This window comes from Harpia harpyja, chromosome 18 (assembly GCF_026419915.1).
Source record: "Harpia harpyja isolate bHarHar1 chromosome 18, bHarHar1 primary haplotype, whole genome shotgun sequence".
NCBI lineage: Eukaryota > Metazoa > Chordata > Aves > Accipitriformes > Accipitridae > Harpia > Harpia harpyja.
Window position 1 is genome coordinate 1,007,519 of NC_068957.1, and position 24,858 is coordinate 1,032,376.

General features: G+C 46.9%; 1 protein-coding gene across 15 annotated transcripts in view; it reads left to right on the forward strand.

The window, feature by feature from the left end:
- Positions 1-24,858, forward strand: part of LOC128153888 (H(+)/Cl(-) exchange transporter 5) — a 45,165-nt gene that overhangs the window by 7,857 nt on the left and 12,450 nt on the right. For 8 of the 15 annotated variants that reach the window (XM_052813788.1, XM_052813786.1, XM_052813790.1 and 5 more), the window contains 4 exons: positions 8,867-9,016; positions 20,556-20,707; positions 22,951-23,050; positions 24,528-24,712. In XM_052813788.1, coding sequence (XP_052669748.1) covers positions 8,884-9,016; positions 20,556-20,707; positions 22,951-23,050; positions 24,528-24,712 — 570 coding nt within the window. In that variant the 5' untranslated portion in view covers positions 8,867-8,883. Of the gene's footprint in view, positions 1-4,200; positions 4,225-5,922; positions 6,074-8,866; positions 9,017-11,374; positions 11,562-13,643; positions 13,665-14,646; positions 14,866-16,287; positions 16,432-20,555; positions 20,708-22,950; positions 23,051-24,527; positions 24,713-24,858 lie in introns of those variants that run through there. The other 7 variants (XM_052813782.1, XM_052813783.1, XM_052813794.1 and 4 more) reach the window with 6 other exon arrangements.

Sequence of the window (24,858 nt, forward strand, 5' to 3'; positions counted from 1 at the left end):
AAGGCGGTCTGACTTGCATCTTGGCACTTACTGTGTTTCTATGTGATGAAGCATCTTTAAAAAAAGCAGGGATTTCTGGAGAAAAGCACTGAAATGTCCGTGATCCTGGTAAACATGCCAGTCGGGCTGCTTTGATCTGAACCTCTAGCAAAGCTACAATAGGGGTAATATTGTACAAGAGGATAAAACCAAACTGTTGGAGAAAGCCAGGTGACTAAATGGCAGGTGAGCCTGGACCTGAGAGCTGTCCAAGGCTTGTGGTCAGCATCACAAGAGGGATGCAAATCAGCGTCGTTTGGTAACATGGACAGTGATTGTGCAGGGCTTGGGCTGGCGTTGCTGTGGGTCCTCTCCCGAATCGCGGCTGGCTCATGCTAGGCATGTCTCCATGGGTTGGAAGCACAGGTGTCTAGCCTGGGAGGAGAGATAAGCAGCACGTAACTTTTTGGAAACAGGAGCGGGTATTGGGAAATCCAAGATGTAGTCTGTCCCTCTAAATAGGCCAGTTATTTGAAGCATCACAGATGCTTGCTCCAGTGAAACAGGAAAAAATCAAACCCTCCGAGAAGAGCGGCGTGGCTGTTCTGAGGAACGTTAGGGTCGGTCTAGCTGTGTGCATCTTCCCATGCTCATCCTCAGGTGTCTGCAGGTGGGGGAGGCGTGCCTTGCTCTGCATCTCCCGTACACCAGTGTACCAGCTTTTCTGTCCTTTCCTGTCTCCCACACAGCTGTTTGCTTCCAACAGCCATTACCTGTATGGACCCAGCTTGTTGGTATAGTCAACTGGAGGAAAAAAAAAAAGGCAATATCAACAAAAATGTTTAAATGGGAGTTTACTGCTTTAGGGGTGGGTGGGTGGTTTGAGAGCTGTGGTTGCATATCAATAATTGTCAAGAAGAACTCCTTCTTGGCTTTAAGGAGGCAGAGCGAGGTGGTATAACATACCGAAAAGATGCTATCTGTTGGAAACGTAATCCGCTTTCAACCTGCAAGCAGTTGTAGGAAGTTGTAGGACTGCTTCTGCTCCTGAATTCCCCCTCAAAATCATCTTCAAATGGCAGGGAAAGCCCTGAAGGTAAGAAAGGATCTGTGTGGGTTGGGGAGCTAACACCGCCTTGCCAGTGACTGCTTAGAAACCTGTTTACCCACTGAATTTGTAGGAAATGTGAATACTGCGTACAGGTCAGTGCCTGATGTTGGTGCATTTGCTTCCCCTGGCCTGTGCCTCACTTTTGTGCGCAGAAACTTGCTGCTAACTGCTCTTTGTGCAAGAGCTTTCCCTGTTGCCGTCTCGTGTCACTGTAAGAAATTTTTAATGGGAATTTGCCCCCAGCCAAAACAGGACCTGGTTTGGCGGAGATGATTTAGCAACCTAACAATTGGTAAGTCCTGTAATGCTGTAAACAGTCTTGTTTGCTGACTGTTGAATGTGACTTGGCTTGTTTTAACACAATCCCTTAAAACTGTACCCAACGTGATTAATATTGCAAAGAACTGGGGCACGCCCAGGAAGAGGGAGGGAGAAGGAGGTTTCCTGGAGAAGCCAATTGATGAAGCAGATAACTGGGAGGAAGTAACTAAGAAAATATGTTTCTAATAATGAGTTGTGATTTACTGGTGCTACCAGTGACAGCTGAGCTGAATTTGTGCTCAGCAACCCTTCTTTTAGCTTTTGAAGGACCGACGCCTTGAATGGGGCCAGCAGTGCCTTTGGTTGCATCCGTGTGCTCACCACATCGCGCTGCCGGAGTACCTCATCTCGGTCAGTACCTGCTTTGAGTTGTGCCTGGGGCTATGGCTGTGGCCGTGCGAAAGCTCCCAGTGCGGTTTTAGGATGGGGAACATGAACACAGCAGTCCATTTCTGGAATTGATTTCATTTCACCAAGAAAGACTGTTTTGAGTGAACCCATGCAGTGTGAATTACCCGTACCGCTAGCCTGGACCCACAGGTACCTATCATGCAAGTAGTTCAAAACCAACAACTTCTTGCCATTTCTGCAAGAAATAAATAAGCTTTTCCCCCATTTCATGGATGGAGACACCAAAGCAGATAATATGACTTAGCTAAAACCACAAGTTGCTTTGATGGATGGAGATACAGCCCTATGGCTGTTGGTTCCTGGTCTAAAGTCTGCCCCTGCCTGCGCGACCTTGTCTCAAAACGTCTTATTGCTTGTTCGTACCACAGGGTGCGACGGCAGGCTTCGTCGGAAAGGAAGGCACGGTGCAGGAGCGAGAGAATATCAGCTGTTTCCTTGAAGCCCTTTGTTCATGGGGTGATTCTTGGGAGCAGATCTTCCCCAGGACTTTGACCTCCCTCTGCTCCTTTCCATCTCCTGCCTTCCCCGCAACCCACGAGGTCCATGTGCGGCAGGCAGGCGGCTGGGCCAGCTCAGGCTCTGTAATAGCACTAATGAGCCTGGGCACTTTGTGGATATCCTTGGCTTTTGTTCTCCCATCAGAAAGCCAGATATTTCCAGAGTTCCCATCCCACTCTGTCTTGTTGCTTCCCCACACCCCCAGCCCCAAGCACTTGGAAAGCACATTTCTACTTGATTTTCATTTAAATGTGCCTGTACCCAGGGATTAGGAGCAGCAATGCACAGTGTTTATGCCTTTGATGATGACTGTCAAAACTTTTCTCACAAATACCAGTTTTAGAAAGCTGTACAAGGCCTTTACCAAGGTATATGCCTTCCAAGTACTCATGGGAAAAACTAGTTGTGAATTGGTGTAGAAGTTGGGGTGGAACAACTCTGCGCTTCCTTGATTGCGGTCTGAGTAATGAGGTCTTTATCATCACAAGACACAGCACCGTCTTCTCATTGGATCTACTAGAAATAAATAGTGATTTTTTCAGTGACCGGAACAGTTCAAAGCTGTTAAAACTTCTTGCATTGTAGGTGTTAAGTGTTTTCATACTTATTGTGTGGAAAACACCATGAAAAAGGTCTTTGGCTGCTTGTTCTCCTCTTTCCTCCTTTTCCTCCAGGAAAACCAACACAAAATCCACCCCAGTCTCTGCTCTCAAGCAAACCCAAGGTGCTTTCCTACAGTGTGCCTTATGAATATGTTTTGATTCCCTAAAGTCTTCTGACCAGCTCTGTGTAGCTGATGTGAGCTGTGGAAATTCCTGGTAAAGCAGGAGAAATGGGCTGCTTTTTTTCTTATTTCTAGAAATCCCTTCTATGTAAAGCATCTGCAGCAGCAAACCATTTCTTTAATTGGTGGTGGATGATTGTGGGGGATTTTTAATCTAATAAATAAAATACTGGAACATCTTGCTTCTGGAGGTATGTTTTTCTGGCAAGTATATGTGATTCTATTAGCAGCACTCCCAGAAACAAAGTTTTATTCAGAAGCTGAGTGTAGTTACTCACGAGCTGAGGATGAAATCAGCTGTGGTTGATGTTTGCCTCCACTCGAGTTTTCTACTGTACTGGGCTGAGTGGCATAAGCTATGTGGAATGATGAATTATTCAAGAGGAGGTGATACTAACATGGACTTAAGGACATCAGCTGTAAGTGTCTGTGTGCCTGTCGGTGCATAAGCATCCCAGGATGGCAGTGAATCCTTTAACACGCTGTATCAGCCCCATGTACAAAACTGCCGGGCAAACCTGAAACGTCGCAGGATTTGTACGCTGCTTTCTGGCATTACCTGGTGAAACGTGATGGTGCGTGTTACCTTGCTGGAAGGATGTCAGACCAGAGCATGGAATATCGTCTCCCTGGGGCCTGTGTGAGTACATGTCAAGGAACAACAAAAGAACCCCAAACAAGCCCTAAAACAATTCAAGTCTTTGTGTTCGGCTTATGTTGGTAGAGTTCCCAGTTTCTCTAAACCCATCTATTGTTCCAGACCAGCGTGGCTGTACAGCCCTTGCTTAATGCAAACAGCTCGCCCGGTGTTTGTTTGCCTTTGCTCAAGCGGCTGCTGAGGACAGGGTGCTGCGTGGAGTTGTGGGCTGGAGCGGCAGACTCCCACCGGCCGGCTCCGTGCCCCTGCTCCAGCCCGAGAGGGACAACTTCTCCAGTTCCCTGATCCTGTGCTGGTGCTGGACTGTTGCAGCCCCGGACCCCCTCTTGGCCATCCCAGGAAAGGAGCTGTCATCTCCTACGGGGAGAGGAGGGGAATGGGAGAAGCGGACTGATGCTCGAGGATGAAACGGTTGTCTGCTCTTTGGAGGAGAAACAGGCAGGTGGACAGCGAGAAGTGAATGTAGGTAAATAAATGCTTTTATGACCATGCACTTAAAATGCAATGGGAAAAGGCATGTTGATGATCTTAACTGAGCCGCTAAACCCTTCTGTTAAATGATTATGTGCAGTTTGTGAAACCAAGCCTTGCTAATAGCAACATGTTTGAGAACATTTCATTTTTCTCTGAAGATATTTGTGTGTCACGTACTGCACCTGAAGGGGACTTAAAGGTGGGGTAAAAAATCCTCTAGGTTATCAGCTCACCTGTTGTAGTTTCATCTGTACAGAAGGGGAGACTGGTTGTAGTCACTTCAGACAGCACAGGGAATTGGAGGGAGGAATAACTTGGAAAAATAGCATCATCTCTTTTATAAAGCAGGTGTTTGCAGTCATCTCTGTTGTATCCTGCCTTTGCCTGCAATTGCTGCCTGGCGTTGGCTTTTTGTAGGCACTGTAGCTGAAGAAAGTGCAAGAAGCAGACGTGGAGCTCTTCTGAGATTGCTGCCTCCAACTTTGTGTGTGTGGTGGTTTGATTTTTAGCAGTTAAAGAAAAAATTACAGTTGGGTTTTTTTGGGGGGTGGTTTGGTGTTTTTTGTTTTGTGGGGGTTTTTTGTTTTGTTTTAAGATCGGTACCCAGCCCTCTTGCAATTCACTTGAAGTCTGCACATCGAGCCTGGGCCTGGCAGGGTTACATGTTTCGTGGGCTGGAATACAGTGAAATCCAAACCAGCTCACTTAGTTTACAAGCAGACTGAAGTTTCTTTCTCAGGGAGTAACTTCCTCTGCTCTGGAAGAGAAATGGGGGTTTTTTTGTTAATGACAATGTGAGTCTCTGGAGTGATAATGTTGCAGGAAAGCCTTGCTCTGCTGGCTCCCAGCCAGGTACCAGGAGTATTGACATAATGGCTAACTGATATATTTTTCTCTCCTTTCTTCTGTTTTTTCAGTTACAATTGGCTTATTCAATTTTTTTTTTTTCGTATTTGTGTACCTTTGGATCTGGTAATTGTGGGAAGGGATGTGCCTGCCCCTGTGGGGATGGGGAGGAAGAAGTGCCCCGAACTATCAAAGCTTGGCTTAGATTTGCTGATCTCTGGAAAAAAAAGCAGTCTTGTGATCTGGGCTTTGGTTTTTCACATGAAATAGCCGCTAGGTGGTAAGCTCGCTCCTTCCGCCGCAGCAGCGATGACTGGTGAAGGCGGCTGGTCCGGATTACTCCCTGCTCCTTTTTGAGTTGTATTCTCCTGGTGCGATGTCTGTGGTGCTGGTGGAGCCAGAGCCGAGCCTTCCATCCGACGACGGGGATGGCGGAAAAATGCTGCGGGAACTTTTACCACCCTCTGACTTGGAAAGCATTGAACCCGCGTGCTGGAAGGGCTGCTCCGAGCCCCCACGTCGCTGGCCGGGGGCTCGGTGGAGGCAAGCGTGGCGGTGGTGGTGGCGGTGCCGGAGCTCACCGGTGCCATGGCTCACCAGTCCCGCTCCTCTGGCTGCAGAGAGGATCGCGGCGCTGGGACGGGTGCTGGGGGAGCGGATTTGCTGGCGATGTCGACGTCCGAAATGGGAAGAAGAGCCCCCAACGCGCAGCGTTGATCGAAAAGCGCCGCGAGGGCTGAAGCCGGGGCTGGGTTCGCTCCGCAGGACGGCAGCGGGGTTGCTCCGGCTTCCTGGTGGCGAGTGCTGTCCTCTGAGTCACTTCCAGGCGTCGCGGGGCCGACCCCGTCAGGTTTTGCTTCGTTGCTTCCCTTTGCTTGACTGCGATGGGTAAAACCGGGACGGACTAAAACGGCGGAGGTGGTGAATGGGAGCAGCTGGAGGAGGATGGCTTCTCGCTCGCGCGAGCGTTGGGTGCGCCAGGAGCCGTTGGGTACGTACGGCTGCTGGGGGGGTGTCCCGGAGCGTGCCCGTGGCCTGGTGGGAAAGAAGGAGCCGTTGCCCGATGAAGTATTGCGGTAAATTAACAACAGAGATAAGCACGAGAACAGTCTGGTTTGGGTTTTTTTTTTCTTTTCTTGGTGCACGTGGTTTGCCTGGAAAGGCATTGCTTGCCCGTAGAGGGAGTGTTCTTGTAAGAAAAAGTGACTTAAACCTGTATCTCCAGGGACTGCTTCAGGACTTGGGAGAGAAGCCATCACTGAATTATCATTTTCTGTGTCCTTTTTGTGCTGCATACATGCTGGGTGTTGCCTGGGCTCTGCTGCGACTGGAAGGTGGTGTGCTTGTTGGCTTGGTTTTGTTTTTTTAAGCTGTAAATGAGAACAAACTTGGGGATGGATTGCGGGGAGCGGGAGGTGACATCGCTCCAATTTTCAAACAGGGACTTCCGTCTGCCTGTGCTGGCGACGCCGTGCCTTCTGTCAGCTGAGGGACTCAGCCTCTGGTAGGGCTACGAATTTATGCTTTTTGTGCAAAGCAAGTATGTGAATACAGACATATTTTAAACCTCCGCTCCCACATATATACACACACACACACACACAGTCTTATTGGAAAATACCTATAAAACTGTGTTGTGCTGCAGACAAGCCCTACAACACCCAAGCACAGAGTTTCTTTAGTTCTTTGCTGGCGTGAGACGTGCCATCCCTGCCTCCTGGGCTGAGAGCTGGCATCCACTGTGCTCCCTGGAAGCAGCTTACCAGAGGCGCACCGCAGCGCTTTAATGAAATTTAATTATTTTTATTGCTAGCTGGCAAATAATGACTTTGAATTCCTCAGTTTCTCCTGCCTTTGGTTCTTTGTGTGTGCTGATGGAAGACTGCAGCCCGCACCATCTCTGTGCTTTCAGAGTGTGCTAAAAGCATTGCTGCTGGCAGGGCAGCGTGCAGCAGTTCACGTGTCTTCCCGAACACCCAGTTCCCCTCGGCCAGAGCTCAGCACTCTCTTTACTGGTGTATTCTGCACCAGTTTAATGAGTAAACAGGCCTTAAATGTTAAGTAACATTGTGTTCCACAGAGCAAGGCTCAGCAAAGAGCCCAGTGCGTCACTTTGTACAATGCCAAGACTTTTTTTGTGTGGTGTGGTGTGGTGGCTTTTTTTTTTTTTTTTTGTAATAGGAAGTGCTTTCTGCAGAGTGTGTAATTCATACTGCTTGCAAATGCTGGCTGGCTTTCTCCTTTCCTGAAATAAAGCTGAGCTGCATATTTGGTTCCTCTATAATTCTCTTGAAAAATATGTATGTTTGCAAGAGAAAAGCGAACACGGGCTATCATGTCATTGAGATGAAGATTCCCACTTTCAGGTTGCAAGAGCTATTTTTGAGGCTGAGACCTGATTTTTTTTTTTTTTTTCAGCTTAGTTTATTATGTTTTCAGAGCTTGTGCTTTCATAGTTTGTCTGCCATCTTAGAGAAGAGCAGGAGAGACAACAGGTCTTTTGTCTTGGTCTGGCACGAGCAGCTCCTTGAGATGACCAGGTCCGGTAGGAGGTCAAGGATACTTAATTAAAATTATTTATGAAGTTTAATAGCACACTTCCAGATAGCATTTTGCAGCTTCATGTGCGGGTGGTTAAGAATCATTGTTCACTTGGGTTGTTTTGATAGTTTGCCTACATCTCAGAGAAGGACAGGTAGGTGAGCTTGGCACATCTGGAGAGCATCACAGCCACATTTCTGCTGCGAGGATTCTTCCTCCCTGATGGGCTTTGCACAATGCTCTGGCAGTAAATACAAGGACACCGTGGGAGGTGAAATGGTCAAAAAAAGAAAAAAAAAAGTCATTGCAAACCTGTTGAGAGCACATGCGGACATTATTTAGAAAATACATCAGCAGATGTCACTTGCCTTGTCCGACATGGTGTTGACCTGAGTAATTTTTTACCTGCTGTTAGAGTGGATTTCTAATTGCTCTGTCTGGTAGTGACCAGCAGGTAGAAATTGATTCACAGTCTTTTTGTGGGAAATACAAAGGAGAAAAAGGAAGTACCTTGAGAGGCTTTTTAGACCAAGAACTTAGAAATATAATTGGTTTTCTATAGAGAAAAACATTATCTGAGGCATTCGGGCTGCTCTTGTGTTTGAGATCATAGTCGGATCACCAGAGTGCAAGCCATGGCAGTGGGTGACATGGGACAGTGCACCTGAGCTATGGGCAGGTGAGACGGGGGCTGTTTCTAGTTTTTGGGGTGGTTGCTTGCAGTTTGTCGGTCTCATTGCCTTGATTAAGCCTGTCTCATGGCTGGCAGCTGGTTATTCAAAGTCCAGTTTGAGCCCTTTTCCAGCAGGCAGTGGACTGAGGAATAAAGGATATGTGTGTAGGATCCCTTATTATGGAAGGATTTTCCTCTGTGGGGCTTGGCTTGGCCGTGCAAAGTTTTTTAAACTTGTCCTCTTTTAAGAACCTGGGCACCCTAGCGCTGCTGTGTTTGTATGTCTTTCCAGTTGAGTTCAGATGCCATACTGGGACTTGATGTTTGTTTCTGGCATGGGACAATATGAAGTCTAGTGCAAAAGCGTTGCTTGTAAACATCCAGTTTTGTCCTGAGCAGTTGCTTGTTCTAGCCCAAATTTCAGGTGGTATCACTGCATTTCTCCTTCACCTGGGAAGAGCAGTGCGGCCTCCTTGTCTTCAGGACAAAGTGCCAAGTGGGCATCAGTCCAGTTGGCTTAGAAAATGAGTCTTCATGCTTGTGCTCTAAAAATTTTCCCTTTGCTCCCAGGTTTGGAAGCTCTGGCCATGGATCAGAAAGGCTATCGACGGGGGAGTTTCCAGAGCAGCACTAGTGATGAAGATATGCTGGAAATAGCAGGAGCATCTCTGGACTTCTCCATGGCAGACGATGACCCGCCACTTGACAGGGAGATGGGAGGTAATACCTGTGCATCACTCTGCTTTCTGTTTTTCATAATGGCTTTTGGTAGGATTTCATATTAATATTTTCTGTATGGGTCCCACTGGCCTCTGCCGAGGGTGGGAGCCTAGCGTTTCCCAGCACCAATGTGAATAGTTTGCAGCATTCTGCACTGCATTGCATCCCTGAATAGACTTCTGCAGAACAGCTGAACGCTTGCTCACGTTCCACATTTGGCTCCCAGCATTGCTTTGTAACGGAGGCTGGTGGGAGGCGTGTGTTCTGTGCAAAGTAGAAAATCTTAAAATAAATGGCAATTGCAAGAGGCGTGTGAGTGACTTTATGATGGTCGGGAGGCACTGCTTGTCTGTCTCCAGCAACTGAGCTGCCTGATCTCAGGCTGTGTGCCTCCAGTAACCTGTCAGAGGGGAAAACTGCTCTCTTAGCCATCTGTGTCATTACTTTGCTATTAAATGTAGCATATCATCTCCCACTGCTTTGCTTTTAGGGCTTCTGGATAGTCCTTTCTGGAGTTTTTCTGAAATAGCTGCTGTAGGGGAGAGCTGGCCGTGCCACGAGGAGGTGTCATGAGTGTGATGGGCATGCCGCGGGGTGACAGCGCAGAGCAATTCCTAGGGGTTTGTGGTACGAGCAGAGACTCTCCCTTCCCCTTCCCTTCTTCTTTACCTGTAATTTTAAAGGTTGTCCGTTGTGGAGAGAATCTCAAAATGTAACAGCACAAAGGGGTTTGGTGCTGAGCTTGCATGGTGCCAGAGACGCTTGGCTTCCCCTGCCACCACTCATCTGTCCAGAGAGGGTCTGCTGCTACCTCTTCTCGTCTGAGCCTGAGGTTGTGAAATTAAAGGGGGAGAGGTACATCTGCATGGTTTTGCTGAACTTTGGCACTAGACAAGATAGACTTGCCTGATTTTTGTCTTCCGTGAATTATCATAAGTTAGTTTAAAAGCAAAAGTACTTAATTTTGGACAGCAGACTGCAAGTCTCCATGACTTCCCATAAACCTTCTCGTCCTCTTCTTCCCCCACCCCTGTTTACTGCAGGGCAAAAATTAAAAAGAAATCCTTTTGTTTTGCTTCTCAGCTATGTGGTCTGCCATTAGGTAGTGCAAACGAAGACAGACTTCCTCAAATGTCACCTCTCAGTAGCTGAAACTACCAGCTCTTTTGCTGCTGGAATCCTATAAGGAGCATGTGATTGTTTTCTTCTTGGCTTGGTCCTTCTCACTGCTTTCAGGCTCAAGTGGAGGAAGGATCATTGTGTTTTTGTAGCAGTTGCATTAACTCTTGAGTGATAAGCTCAAGTGATTGGTTTGTGGTTAAAAAAACCTCTGTCCGTGCACAAAGGGGATGGGTGCAAGATTTACATCCCAAGTGTGTTGTCTCCTGGGTTCCGTCTAACGCGAAGCAGGGTGACTGGTATGTAGGGCTTGGCTGCGGTGCAGATATTGGGCAGTGTGCTCGCTCCAACCTGACCTGGTGATGGAAGTCACCTTTAGAACTGGGCATGTCTGGGAGTCCACTTGAAAACTCCTCGCACAGAGCTTGAAATAACTTGTGACCGGATTTACTTCTGAAGATCTATTAATTACTAGTATGTGCAGAATTAGGTACATGGAAATAATCACATTACGCATGTTGGTAATGGAATTGTAAATTCATGTTGTCTTACCTGCTGATGAGAACTGCTTTTTCTATAGCCATTGGGGTATCAACTGAAGTTAAACATGTGCTCATGTTTAATATTTAGAGAGAAGGAGCTGAATTCTTTAGCTTCTTGTAAGGAAATTATTATTCTATAGAGCTTAGAAGCAGTGGTGGGTAACTCCAGCTGAGTTTAGTTTTGCTGCTGGCCTGAAAGAGCACACGGTTGTTTCCCTCCTTGCTTAAATAGGCTTTTCCCATCTCCGCTCAGGGCATTTGAAGGACTGTGGCTACTTCTATGAAAAAAGCGGGGGTCCGCCCCGCTGGCACGTGCAGCTTGGAGTGATGGTGGTAGCAGCGCTTCGGGGGGCTGCTGCCTTAAACCCGGTGGAAGAGAGGAACGGTTCCCCTGAAAGAGGCTCTCTCTGTTGGCAGGATGCTTAAGTCTGTGGGGGGGTTGTCACAGAAGTGAGAGAGGAAATTTAAAAGTGGAAGGAGTTGCTTGCCGAAATACTGGTTTCAGTTCCCTCTACAAATATCCCCTACTGACTTCAGGAAATGTTTGCTGGCAAATGTTTGGATGCTGGGCGTGCAACCTGAAGATGTGGTGGCACAGGCTTGACTGGAGCTGGAGAAGTGGTAACTGAGGTTCTCCCATGGTGGAGTTGGCTGCAAACCTCTGGCTGGGACCTGCTGCTTTTGCTGTCTGGTGTGTTGTCGGATGGGGGTGAGTTAGTGACACCGTTTGGAACCAGAACCCAGCCCTCTCGTACCACCTTCTCCGAGACTGTCAAACTGTCCTGCGAGTGGTGGCATCTCAAGTTGGAAACAGCCACAACTGGAGATTATAGATCCTGTCAAGTGACCAGAGGAGGAAGCATCACCTGCTGCTTGGTAGATTTGTAAATCTGGAGTGCATTTGGCAGCTGGCACTCCTCCGTGCTTTCCTTATGAGCCCTTGACTAATAAGCAACAGGACTTTTGTACTGTGTTGGGTCCCTGATGGGAACCAGCAGCCTTGCCTGCTGCCTGGAACACAGGATGCTTGTGTCGAAAAATACCTTCATGTAGGATCTAGACTGACTATGAAACTTTGTTCCTAACTGGTATTTGCAAGAATGCACCTGCTTCCCAAAGGCTGCAGCTCTCTAAGAGCTTGAGCCAAAACGTAGATATTCTGAGTGCTTCAGGCTTGTTTCAGTCAAAATGATTTAAAATGGACTACAGTGGCTTTTCACAGCTGCTACTGTGCTGTTTCCACTGAGAGTAGCACATTCTCTCACTCTTGTCTTCTCCGGTTTGTCCTTCTAGTCTTGGTACTAAGGTAATGGTGTTACACCAGGCAGCAAGTGAATCTTAGCAGTGCTTTCTCGAAATTGTTTTCAAAGCACAGATTGTAATCTTGGCCAAAGGGTTGATGGGGTGGCACAGTCTATTTAAGGATACATTTGTGCTTCCCAGAAGTTGTTTCATCTTATTGGCATCACCTCCCTTCTCTGCCACAGTAAAGGTGACCAGAACTACATGTGATGTTCAAAGTGCATTTATACAGCAGTAAATATTTTCTGCTTCTTAGTTTAAGGGATTTTAAAAAAAAGCTATTTCCTTGTGGACTGTTCTCAAGTATTGAGCAATGACTTGCAGAGCATTATCCGCAGACACTTGAATTTTTAAGTTGGACTTAGAGCATGACATTGTTTACAGCTGTCTCTTCCCCCTCCCTGTATGCCTTGCTTTGTGGGCATTGAGTTTCTTCTGCTCTCTTGTAGTCCAGCTGTAGTCCTTCAAAGCCAGCTGAAAAGATGCTGGTTACCCAGCACAAGTTACAGTAAGTGTAAGCACCACTTTTCCAGACCACTTACAAATACATTGAATAGTCCAGTACAAGCAGAAATGAATGGCATTCCACTATTGCCTTCCTCCTGTTTCGAAAACATAGGAATTTATGCCTTTAACATCCTGTGTCCTCAGCCAGTTGCTTTTCTGTGAGAAAAATCCGTACTCCCCAAGAGCTTAATTTGCTTAAGACCTTCTATAGAAAATTCTGTCCAAAGCTTCATGATACCCAAGTACATGGTCAGTTAGATTATAGTTGATACCTGCAGTCCTGTTGATTTTTTTTTTTTTTTTGAGAAATATAAGATTTACGAGGCCTGTTTCCTTTAGCAAAATCTGTTGGCACAGCTGCCTTACCAAGTAATATCTCGTAGATGAGGGGTTGCTTCTGTCAAGTGGTTTGTTATGAAGGTAAGTTGTACTGATTTCTAATTCCTTGATATCCCTTTCCAAAACTATTAAAATGCAAATGGTTTCCTCTGAATGGGTTAAATTAGTTCTGGTTGGGTGTATAAGTTAGGCGTCTGTGCTTTTCTTTAGTGGCCCTTCACTCATTGCAGTGGTGAGGCAGACACTGTGCTTGGGAGGAATGAGATGTAATGCCTGGGCATCATGGTAGTCTCTCAATGTGCTTTAAATTGTAGGGAGCAAAGGCAGGGCTGTGTTCCCCACTTCTTTCAGAGGAAAACTTAAAAATGTTTCAGTGGCTGGAAGGGCTCCTTTTTGTTGTAGAATTTAAGAAGGTTTTTTCTCTCTGAGCTCTAAGGGCAAGAATTGAGAATTGCAATAGCAACACATAACCCTGCTGCACTTTTGGGTGTTATTGAAGCTTGGTTTCATATGGATTTTTGTTTTTATCCACTAGCCCTGTCCTTGTCTACGCTCTCCAGACATACTTCCTCTGTGCAATGGGAAGTGGAGGCAGGTGGTGTAGCTGGCTGCTGCTCTCAGAAGGATTAAATATCTTTGCTTGGTTTGCTAGCCAGGGGATTTCACTCAGCTGCTGCACCTGTGACAGGTTAGACTAATTGACCCACCCATTAGAAGTGCTAAAGGGCCAACCTCTGAGAATGAGATATCTCCCCTGGCTTTTTATTTCAGCTGCCTTCCTCCTTGACCTCCAGACAGAAACCCAGGGTTGTCAGAGCAGCCTCCAGCCAACATATCAGGTGAGACCAAAGTCAACAATTGCTAGGGTATAGTGTTTCAGACTTGCCAGACAATGTTTAAATGACAAGCTATCACTAGCAAATTGGAGACAGAAGAACTTAATCACCAGCCCCTTTGAGGTCTTATGTACATTGAATGGCAAGATAAAGAGTGCTCGTGGGGCCCCGGAGGGGTTGGGGAAGGCACTCTGAAGTGGTGACTATGCAGAGAGGACAAAAGAAAAAAAATCAGTGCCTGCCTGCCTCCTGGAACCACAGGGAGCAAAGAGCATTGCTGCTAGCTATTTAGCAAGCAAAATGTCAGCTAGGTGGGAGAAGAGCTAGGTGGGAGAAGAAGGGGTTTTTGCCGTGCATCTGTGACTGACCTACCAACGTCAGGAAACTCCATTGATAAATATGTGTCTTCCTGTGCTGAAGCTTGACTTGGTCCAGACCTTTGAAAACGTGCGGGTGCAGAGCAGGTTCTGTCCCAGGCTGGCATGCCAGGAGCATCACCCGTCTGACGTGGCGGACTGGGTGCTGGTGTCTGGGGCGTCCCTCCGCAGACAGGCTGTGGGTGAGGGGGTTAAGTGCTGGGTTTGCCAGATCTTTGGGGTTGGACCGTCGGGGTGAAGGGGGTCTGGAGGTCTCAGTGCGCAGCTTTAACCTGCCTGACTTCTAGTGCTTATGAGGGCAAACAGCGTCAGCGACGAGCCATTCTCCATCTTAAAGCCCTTGCGCAGTCAGCTTCAGCCGTCTGCAATAGCGGGTCTGTGCAGCACAGCAAACGGGCAGATTTTAGTCCCGCGGCATACGTTCTGCCGGACAAAATGTCCCGAGCGCTGCCTGAGCGGCTCCGCTCGCGGCTTCAGAGTGCAGCCTCCGTCGTGGGCACGCCGGGAGTCACGATCCCTGGACGTAGCCAGCTTCCTCCGTCCTTGCCTGCCTGCGAGCGTGAACCTCTGCCCGTGCCGCTCAAATCCTGCCCCTTCCAGCGAGGTGCAAGGGCTGGCTCATGTGACGGCCGCCGGTGACGACACGCCAGGCGTGCAGGGAGGGCCCAGTGCTGCTGCGGGCTCGTCTTTGGCCAAGTCCGGAGGAAAAGGATGCAGCAAGTGCCTCCGTAAGGCGAAAGAACGCCCGCCGTCCCTCGACCAGCGCGGCCATGGGACGGACGGGCTCCCGAAGGCGCTCCCGTGGGAAGAGGAGCGGCTGAGCGAGGGTGAGGAGACACCTTCCAGGGAGGAAGAGGGGACGTGAGCCAAGGGGGAACGCGTCTGCAGGTTGCGGAGGCTGCAGGGCAGCAGGCTGCTGGCGGCCGCTCCGAAGGTGCTCCCGCTGCTCTGCTGGGATGAAGGGGTGGTTGGGCAGGGTGAGCAGCCGGGGTGGTCTGTTGGATTTCTGCTGTGTAATGGTTGGTTGTTTACTGCCGGTCTCCCTTTTGTCTGCAAAACGCTTTCTTTTTCCAGATTTCCTAGAGCAAGTGAAGCGGTGTGGAGGCAGACCTCTCCCGGGTACCGCTGCTGTCGTGTTGCTGTGCTGGCAGGACAATTAATAAAGCCCTGTGGGTTTGCTGTATTGCAAATGACAGATGCCTGTAACTTTAACAAGCACTGCCTTTTTTTTTTTTTTTTTAAGACAGTCAGACTCTCTAAAGTGGAGCATTAACCCATCTTGGGGAGAAGAGGTGATCAAAACGCTAATAAATCTGTGTTTTAAAAATGAACTGTACTTCTCTAACAGGGTTGCATTTAACTTGCTGTCCCTAGGCATTAAATACTGATTTAGAGATCTGTACGTTAGGTACTGGGGAGACCTGTGCAATCATCTTGATTGTGTTTTGGCAAGGCATTACTGAGCTCATTTTCTTCCTTTATTCCTATCTGGTTATCCTAGGATCCTTGATTTGCAACAAGCCGTGGCAGGAAATATGATCTTGATAAATATTTATGGCTGTCAGCCATTTTATAGTTGGGTATTACTCCTTGAAAAAATATAAGGACATTTTCTCATTATCTTCTGTCAGATGGACAGCTTATCCACTTACACGGCTGTGAAATTGCTGTGTATGGCTGGAGACCTTGCGGTTCTGCTTTTGTAATGCAAACCCTGCTGCTTTGGGGATGGCAGGCTGTGCTGAATGGGGTCAGTGCCTGGAGAGCAGGATCAGTCTCCAGACTGCACCTGGCTGGTCTTGAGTATGCAAGTCAAGTCAGACTGTCCCTTCTGCACTTGGCTTCATCGCAAGATCCCCCGTGCAGCTGCCAGTTATGGTACGGATGGGGTCATGGGGGCTGGTACCTGTGGGACTTTCAGTGCTGTATATCAGGGTATCGCTAAGGATGCGATGACTTGCACCCCTCTTGCGTTGAGGGGCAGTGCTGTGTGCTGACTTTGTGCCCTCAGGGTCTTGTTCATGTTGCTCTGTGGCAGCTCTGAGCTGGGAGAGTGTTCCCAGGACAGCTAGAAGTTGCTGGTCTGGGCAGTTATTCCAGAAGAGTGAGCAAGGAATGACCCTGATCTCATCTTCTTGCAGAAAATGCTTCTCAAAGTAGCCTGTTAGCTAGGTTTAACACTGCTTTATTAATACTTTTTTTTTAGGACAACTGTATCTTTTTATCTTTAGGAAAGATTGCGGTAGGTATGGCAAAATAAAATTGAACAGACAGTGAAAGCCTGCTGCCTGCAGCATGGAGAGAGAAAGTGTCGTTGCACTTTTCTAGAAGAGTTGGTCATTCCTGTAGAAACAAAAGCAAACTCTTCTGGCTGGGCTGCTTGGCTTTGAGAGGTGAGTGTGCAGGAGATAGTTGTTCATCTTCTGTTTCTCAAGGTAGACTCAGTGTTGGTTTCTGCATCTCTGGGCTTGGTAGAAACCCATCACCCACACTTAGCAAAGCCTCAAAGACACCCCCCCCCCCACCAGAGCCACCTCATTACTTGTATCTGGACCCGCTGCAAAAGCCATGTGGCCATGGTGGTTCCCCTGTCTGGGGGACAGAGCTAAAACAAATGCCTGGATGGATGCTGGCTTTCCATAATGCTGTTACCAACAGTCAGTAACCGCCCCTCCAACCCCAAATTTATGGTTCAGCTTTTCCAGAAGAGCAGCTGCTATCTAAGTAAGAATGTTAAAAGTCCGCTGTAATGTGAGGGGGGATCGTGGAAATGGGAATTGGACCCAGGTGAGCACGCTGGTGACCGCGGTGAGAACGTCTGGTCTGCCACAGAGTGGCCCAGATGGGCGTTGGGGTGTCGTGCGGTCTGGGAGGTAGCGGCATGCTCGCGGCCCAGTGCCACCATCAAGCTGACACGCTGGATCAACCTCTGGCTTGTCTCCCTGGTTCAGTTGTTCTGCTACAGTCACGGTCTCCATGTCCGTGGCCTTTGCTGTGGAGATCTGCAGCTCTGAACTCTAGGTGTGACTTGTTTGAGCTGTGGTTGACTGGGATGATGCCTCGTCTTGTCCCCTATATCAAATAACTTCTTCAGAGGGGGTTCATTGCCTCGAGAGGCTGTGGGGCAGCACTCACCCAGATGGCTTTATACAAGTAAGCAGGCTTGCAGGAGGAGTTGCAGGTATCTCAGCGCTTTGCATGCTGAACCTGGTTGTCTGTTGTTATTAGGATGAGTTATTCAAGGAGGTTTTGGTCCATCAGATTTGTAGAACAGCACTTGGGATTTCCAGTGGGGATATTTGAACGGGGAATTCTCTGAAAGCATTGACGCCAGTTTGTGTCTTTCCAAGCTGTTGGCCTCATAAGTGCAAAAACTGTTAAAAACAGAGTAATTCCTCGAGGCTCTCAGCAACTGTGCCCCATTTTCTTTACAGTGCAAGTCGGGCAGGTGGGGCTCACAGTCTGTACACTCACCACTTTCTGTACATTCATCAGTTGGAAAGATCTCTGGAGAACTTTGGTTAACCTTTTTTTTGTCCCAAATGAAGCAAAGAGCCTTTTTTAAGAGGGTTATTTTGTGGTGGTTGTCAGTTATGCTACATGACTCATCTTGTTTTCCTGCAGCTTTTTCTCTGTTAAGAGGCAGCTGTGCCAATCCGGGAAATGGGCTTGGGAAGACATCATAGGTCTCTTTTCCCCTCTCTTGCTTTTAGGTGACGGAGTAGAGAGCAATTGTATGAATTCCTTACTTCTCCCCATTTAAAGATATCTTTGCCCCGGTGGTATCTGCAACCTAAATATGCTAAATGAAATATTAAATGTTATCCTTCTGTATGGGAGTTTTAATACTCCTCCACCACCTTTCAATTTTGACTGGATTTGGGGTTTTGTGTCTTTTTTTTTTTCTTTTTTTCTTCTGGATGACTGTAAATGCTTAGTGTCTTACAGAACTGTTTTTAGACTTACTGTCCTGCCCAGGTCTCCATGTGTACACCTGTCCTGGTTTCAGCTGGGATAGAGTTAACTGTCTTCCTAGTAGCTGGTACAGTGCTATGTTTTGAGTTCAGTATGTGAAGAATGTTGATAACACTGATGTTTTCAGTTGTTGCTCAGTAGTGTTTAGACTAATGTCAAGGATTTTTCAGCTTCTCATGCCCAGCCAGCGAGAAAGCTGGAGGGGCAGAAGAAGTTGGCACAGGACACAGCCAGGGCACCTGACCCAAACTGGCCAACGGTGTATTCCATACCATGGGACATCCCATCCAGTATAGGAACGGGGAAGTGGGGGCGGGGATTCGCCGCTCGGGGGACTGGCTGGGTGTCGGTCGGCGGGTGGTGAGCAATTGCACTGCGCATCATTTGTACATTCCAATCCTTTCATTATTGCTGTTGTCATTTTATTAGTGTTATCATTATCATTATTAGTTTCTTCTTTTCTGTTCTATTAAACCGTTCTTATCTCAACCCACGGGTTTTGCTTCTTTTCCCGATTTTCTCCCCCATTCCACTGGGTGGGGGGGAGTGAGTGAGCGGCTGCGTGGTGTTTAGTTGCTGGCTGGGGTTAAACCACGACAACACCCTTGGAAGCTCTTTGTAGCAGCATATTGCTGGAGGAAGAACATGCATGGTTTATGTTCTACTAGTACGGATTACTAGGATTATGTGGACTCATGCTTGCTCTGTGGAGCATACAGGGTATAAGTGGCTTTGGTGTGCTGTGGATTGCCCCGTGAATGATTTGTGATTATTTAAGGCTGGGGTTCTCAGCTCAGGTGAGAAATGGGCTACTGAGGACTTCAGTCTCTTACTGTCTTCTCTTTTATTTTCTGTACTCTGCTTCCCTTTGGTTTGCTGCTGGCTGGCAACCACTTACTGGGATTGCTCCGCGTGCATGTTAGCTGACTGGCAGCACCTTGTTCTTCTTTTCTGACCAGCAATATTTATTGACAAGACTTTTTAAAAAAGTCTTCAGAGCTAGGATGTCAGGGAGTTCATCTGTGCAACTCCCTGCTGCTTTACAGCTTGTTGCACAGTTCTGTTCTCTGCCCCCTCCAAATGCAGAGTGCAATGACTGTCTCGCTGGTGTGCTATTTTCCTGGACACAGAAGGTAGAGGCAGGCTGTAGGTGCAAAAGGAGGGGTTATCAGTTGCATCCTTGCCTCCTTCACATGCATTGGTTGTGTCCTTTCCTCCTCCTCCATTTCTTAAACAGAAAGGTTGTGCACAGCAGGTAGTCCGGTAGGTCGCTGCTGGCTTCTTGTAGGGGCACCAAAGTAAAATAGTGGTGACCAAGCCTGCCGAAGATGCCTATGTAGCTTGGTGGGTGTCAGACAACTCCAGAATGTGCATTTGTAGTCAGCTGGGCTCAGTGTAGAAAACTGACTGTTTTGTCTCCAATTTGCTTATAACAGAAAAGGTGTTCTTCACCTGAGCTTGGTTTGGATCACAGCTCTGTCAGCGTGGGAAGGCTGCTGTGCAGAACTGCTCAAGTCCTGCAAATGGGACAACAGTAATCCACGGGATCTGACCTGTTTTCTACGCTGGGGTCCAGCACTAGGGAGGTTGGACTAGATGATCTTTAAAAGTCCCTTCCAACCTAAACTGTTCAAAAATTCTACAATTAATGGATTTATTTTCTTGGCAGAGGATGGCAGAACTGGGGGGAATGACACTTCAGAGGCTTTGCTTGGGAGCATGGCTTGTATGTTGTCTTCAGATGGACCTGGCCAACCCTTGTCATGCTGTAGATTTATAGTTTTCTGTAGGCCCTTGCGCTACCCTGCCCCACACCCTTGGTCTGTGCTCCTAACTGTGAAGAGGCTATCTTGTGACCAAAATTTTGGGAACATATGTCCACACTCGGCATAATTTTCCATGGGCTGGAGCAGGTTAGACAGAAGGTCGAGGGGTTTGGCCAAGTTTGTTTCACCTGAAGGGAGGCTGCGAGCCCCGATTTAGTATCTTCCCAAGCCCCCATTTGGTATCACTTTCTGCTTTTCAGGCTCTTCTGGGCCCCCTGCCAGCAATGGGGGGGGTCGGATGCTTTGCTTTCTCCCTGTTCCCCTCCATAGCCCTCCTGCCCGTCCTGCTTTCATCTTCACTAGATCCACCTGGGACTCCCTTCAGCTCTGCTGGGGATCTCGAATATTCACCTTCTCCTCTCCCCTCTGCTTTCCTCAAATGGCAAAATATCGTCACGGCAAGTCCTGGATTTAGGGAAAAGTTAACATCTAGATGCTAGTGTTGATTTACTTTGGTTGCTGAACAGTCATTTCCAGGAACGACCCCATCTCTATGTGAACTGCTGGAGATGGGGAAGGGTGTACCTGTGCTGCCCAGGTCATCCCTGGGAGGCTTGCTTGGGGTGTTTAGCTCAAGGAACAGCTTGTTAGCTCTTTGCTTCCACTGAAATTTGTAGTTTTCCCCCTAAGTTAGTGTTTTGGTGATGGGGGGGGGCGTGGTGTTTCTAAAAAGGGGGAGAACTAAGAAATGCTCAATTTCCCCCCTTTCCCAGCAGGATTTTCCTCGTACAATGGAGGAGGGATGAACGGCACAAGCACAATGATGGATTTCCTGGAGGAACCTCTTCCTGGTGTGGGCACCTATGAAGATTTTAACACTATAGATTGGGTGCGAGAGAAGTCCAGGGACCGGGACAGGCACAGAGAGGTAAGATTTCTTGCTACTCCTTGCTGGCACTGAAGGCAGAATAATTAACTGGCTAGAGCTAATCTTAGTTCTGATTGCCGGACTAGGGAGGCACTTAACTAGAGAGACACCTGGGGTGGAGGTATTGCCCTTAGGATGGGAACTGATGCAGGGTCTTTAGTTTGAGGAAAACGAACACTGAATTGAATGTGTTGCAGTTTATCAATTGCTACTTCTCTTCTGAAGGCAATTATTTATTTAAAAAGCTTTAGTGGATTTCTGATACATATCTTAAATGCCTTAATGGCACATTTTCTTAGGCCATGTTAAACTTGCTGGAGACTGAAGCATAGCAAAATCTGCAGTCCTGCTCCTGGAAGGTGCATGCATGATTTGGAAGAATTACATCACTGTTGCATGGTTTATAACAGAAGAATCTAAGCACCCATGATCCTGTTTATCGATAAAGAAACAGGCTATTTTTCTGCTCATGCGATTGCACTTGTGAATAATGCTCTCTCTATTGGAATTTTTTTGTGCTGCATGTTTGAAAAAAATAAGTGCAACTCTTTCAGAATTCATTCCCAGGACTTCACCACTCTGCAATTAAAGGAATCTGCTTAGAAACCAAGGGATGCTTTAAATAAAGTACCAATGTCCTCAGCATGCTCCTGATTAATGAGAAACCCTTGCTGGCAGAACTCTTGTAGGGCGATGACTGAACTCAACTTGTCTATTTGCTTGCCAAAATATTCTTTAATTTTTTTTGCTTCCTGAGCCTCACAAAACAACTGGTGTCTTAATAGCAGTGCACAAACTGAATGCAGTCTGCACTCAGTGTGTGAGTACATACAATACAACGCCCAAACTTGAGCCGGTACAGACCCAGTTAAGGAGCTCCATGCCCCCACTACCTCCTGCCCAAAAAACTGTTCCCATCTATGCATTAAGAGTACAAACTCAAAAGACTTCTCACACGTATGCCTGCATGCACAGATGCATGTATACAAAGGTGATGCCCATCAGCGTGGAACAGGACGATCTATTTCCCATCTGCAGAGATGCTTGTATAAAAAGACAGCTTCTGTCTTTACCGAAAGAAGTTGAAATCAGGTCAAGGCAGAAGTTACTGCTGGCCAAAGAGGTGTAGGGTTGGTCCAGTGAAAAGAAATAGAAAGGAAATAGTTTTGGCATCCACCCCAACCCCTGCCTTGATTCAGTAGCAGTTCTACTCATGGTCAGTGCGGCATTTGAAAGACAAAAATCCAGAGAAAAAAACAAATGATGCTCATTCAGGCAGAAAGGATTCTTACTTTATTTATTCCTCATTTAGTGAGTATTAGTTGTTTGCATCAATGTGCCTTTTTATCTGGGAATAATAGTGGTGTACTGGAATGTTTCCCTTGGGAGAGGCAGCTGGGGTAATTGGGGCACACAATAGCTGTTCTGTCACCCTGTTGTCTGCCTGTCAAGAGCAGTGAGACTGACAGGCTTCAGCCATCCCTGCTAGACGCAGGCAGACCGGGGCCAGAGCCTGTGAGGAGCTCACTCTTCTGGGGCATCTTGGATGGGTCTGAGTCCCACTTTCCAGTGCCACCAGCACAGCCTGGTTCCCAGCCTGACCATTCTTCTGTGTTGGTATTAAACATGCGACCTCCCTCGTGCTCCGGCTGAGCAGCGCTTGGCAGAGTCTCCTCTGCTCAAAGAACATCTAGTTTGTATTGCAGACATTGGGGCAGTAGCTGGAGACTATGAAATGGTGGTGACAGCTTCTGTTCGCTCTCACAGTTGGTGGGTATCAATACCCACGAGGCACTATTGATAAATTGCTGAGGGCAAAGTGCTTGAACGGTTTCTTCAGTGTTCAGATTTGCTTGTGGCATCAGGATATTGGTAACTTGCTATTACTAACAAGTAATGGCTTTAAAAGATTAAGGGATGAATTTTGTCTTGTTTTTATGCAGAAGACACCTAGGAGGAAAGCGTTACTTGAATATTCTTGGTTTTTGCTGGGAAAAATGAAAGTATCCTTGATCCGTTCTTGTATATCTCCTAACCAGAGCTGCATTTACTGTACCAGCTGTAAGAGCAGCCACCAGCTGATACTTTTTCTCTCGCCCCTTAGAACAGAATATATCATGGTAGCTGTTGTTTTGAATGTTAGGGGCTAATCTTCCACTAACAATGTAGTTTTTAGAGCGTTTACACCAAAGTATATCAGTGTCTTAATGGATTGTTGTTTGTTTTTGAAAAAACTTTTCTAGATCACCAGTAGAAGTAAAGAGTCCACCTGGGCACTGATACACAGCGTGAGCGATGCCTTTTCTGGCTGGTTGTTGATGCTTCTCATTGGGTTATTGGCAGGTAAGAGCAAACCTTAATTTAAAGTTAAGTCCTGGTTCTACACTGCAGCATCGGTATTGATTCCTCCCACAAACCCTGGCAGGTCACTGGAGCAGGAGACTTTGTCCCTGGAGCGAGGGTCGTGCCAGGGGCTGCACTGATATTGATGGCTCTGCCGCTGCTTTGCAATTTACAGAGAATTATTTTTAAATGCTTTGAGGCCCTGTTTGTGTAAATACCCAGATACAGAACTGAGACTGAAAGCTGTCCTGGACACTGCTGCTGGTTGAGAGCTCTGAAATAAAAAAAAATAAAATCATCAAAGCAGAGCTGATCAAAATGCTGGGTCAGGGGAGAGTGTCATGCTCTGCATCATCTTTGCTGAATGCTCTTTGTTGACACTGGAGAGGTTAGTGCCAAGGACTGCTAGCAAGATTTTCTTCTTTTTTGTTGTTGGTTTTTTTTTTAATTTCTGTTATACTTAGATATAAAAAGTGAGAGGTGTTTCTTGGGAAGTCAGGCTTCTTTCAGAGGTTGGCTGGCTGAGACCTTTTAAATGACTTCAGAAGTGAACTTTGGACCCAGTGCAGGATAAGTAAATCAGTTGGATACAGATCTTCCCGACAGAAAGCAGCTAAGCATTCATCATGAGGAATGAAATCAAATCTTCTGTTAATATTTACATAGGAAAGCTGCTGGTCAGTTTTTCATTAACTGGAAGATTTGCTAAATGATTATTGCTACCTCTGCAGCTTGTGCTAGCACTTGCTGGTACAGGTCAGAGGTCTATGTTCCTGGCCTCTGTGTTGATGTGGCATTTTAGTTGAGAACAGAGCTGATTGCAGCATTTATCTTTCGGGATTTTAGGAGTTAACAGCAAAATAAGAAATTACTTGAAGATTCCTGTTTTAAAATCTGAATTACTTTCTGTACTAGCTCTCTGCTTGCTTTGTTTCACTTGGCACAGTTGTAACTTTCCCTTTTTTTTTTTTTTTTTTTTTTTTTTAAATTGGGATTGGAAATTCAAAGTTATTCCTGTCACAGTCTTAGCATTGTTAGTGTAACTCCTGGATTCCAGCTCTTGTGCTGGTGACTGGTGACACGCGTCCTCCAGAAATGCAATATGTCCCTCTCTGCCTCTCAGACTATTTGCTGTTCTATATTTAATAAGTGCTCTTTCAGTGTAATTGCGAAGGATTAATTTCTGTTGATGTAGGGTGGGTTTGAACACAGTTTGCAGTGGTCAACCTTTGAAATATTATTAGGGATGCTTTGTTTCCTGACCTACTCTTTTCAATATATATATACTTAAGCAAATCTTCCCTTTTAGCTTTCTATAGAATAAAAGTTAATTGTAGGCAAAAATACCAGTACTGCTCTGTTTGTTGGTAGGTGAGTCAAAAATTACTAGGGCAGACTGTAACCTTCAGATATTTGAGTCTGCATAAGGTGATTATTAAATTTTATTTCTCTTTTTTTTTTTTTGTCTTTAAACTAGGTTCCTTAGCAGGTCTGATAGACATTTCTGCCCACTGGATGACAGATTTGAAAGAAGGAGTGTGTTTAGCAGGCTTCTGGTTTAACCATGAGCACTGTTGCTGGAAATCCAACACAACCTTTACAGACAGAGACAAGTGTCCTGAGTGGAAGAGCTGGTCCCAGCTGATCCTTGGCCATGGAGAGGTGACGTGTGCCTACAACTGTTTTTGCTGCCAAATGTCCCATTTCCCCAGCCGGTATTGTCCCTTGCTAGTCATCTGGATGTATATGCCAGAAGTGCAAGCTCTAGGTGGTTCAGTGCTTTAACATTCATCGCTGGGGTCTTCCAA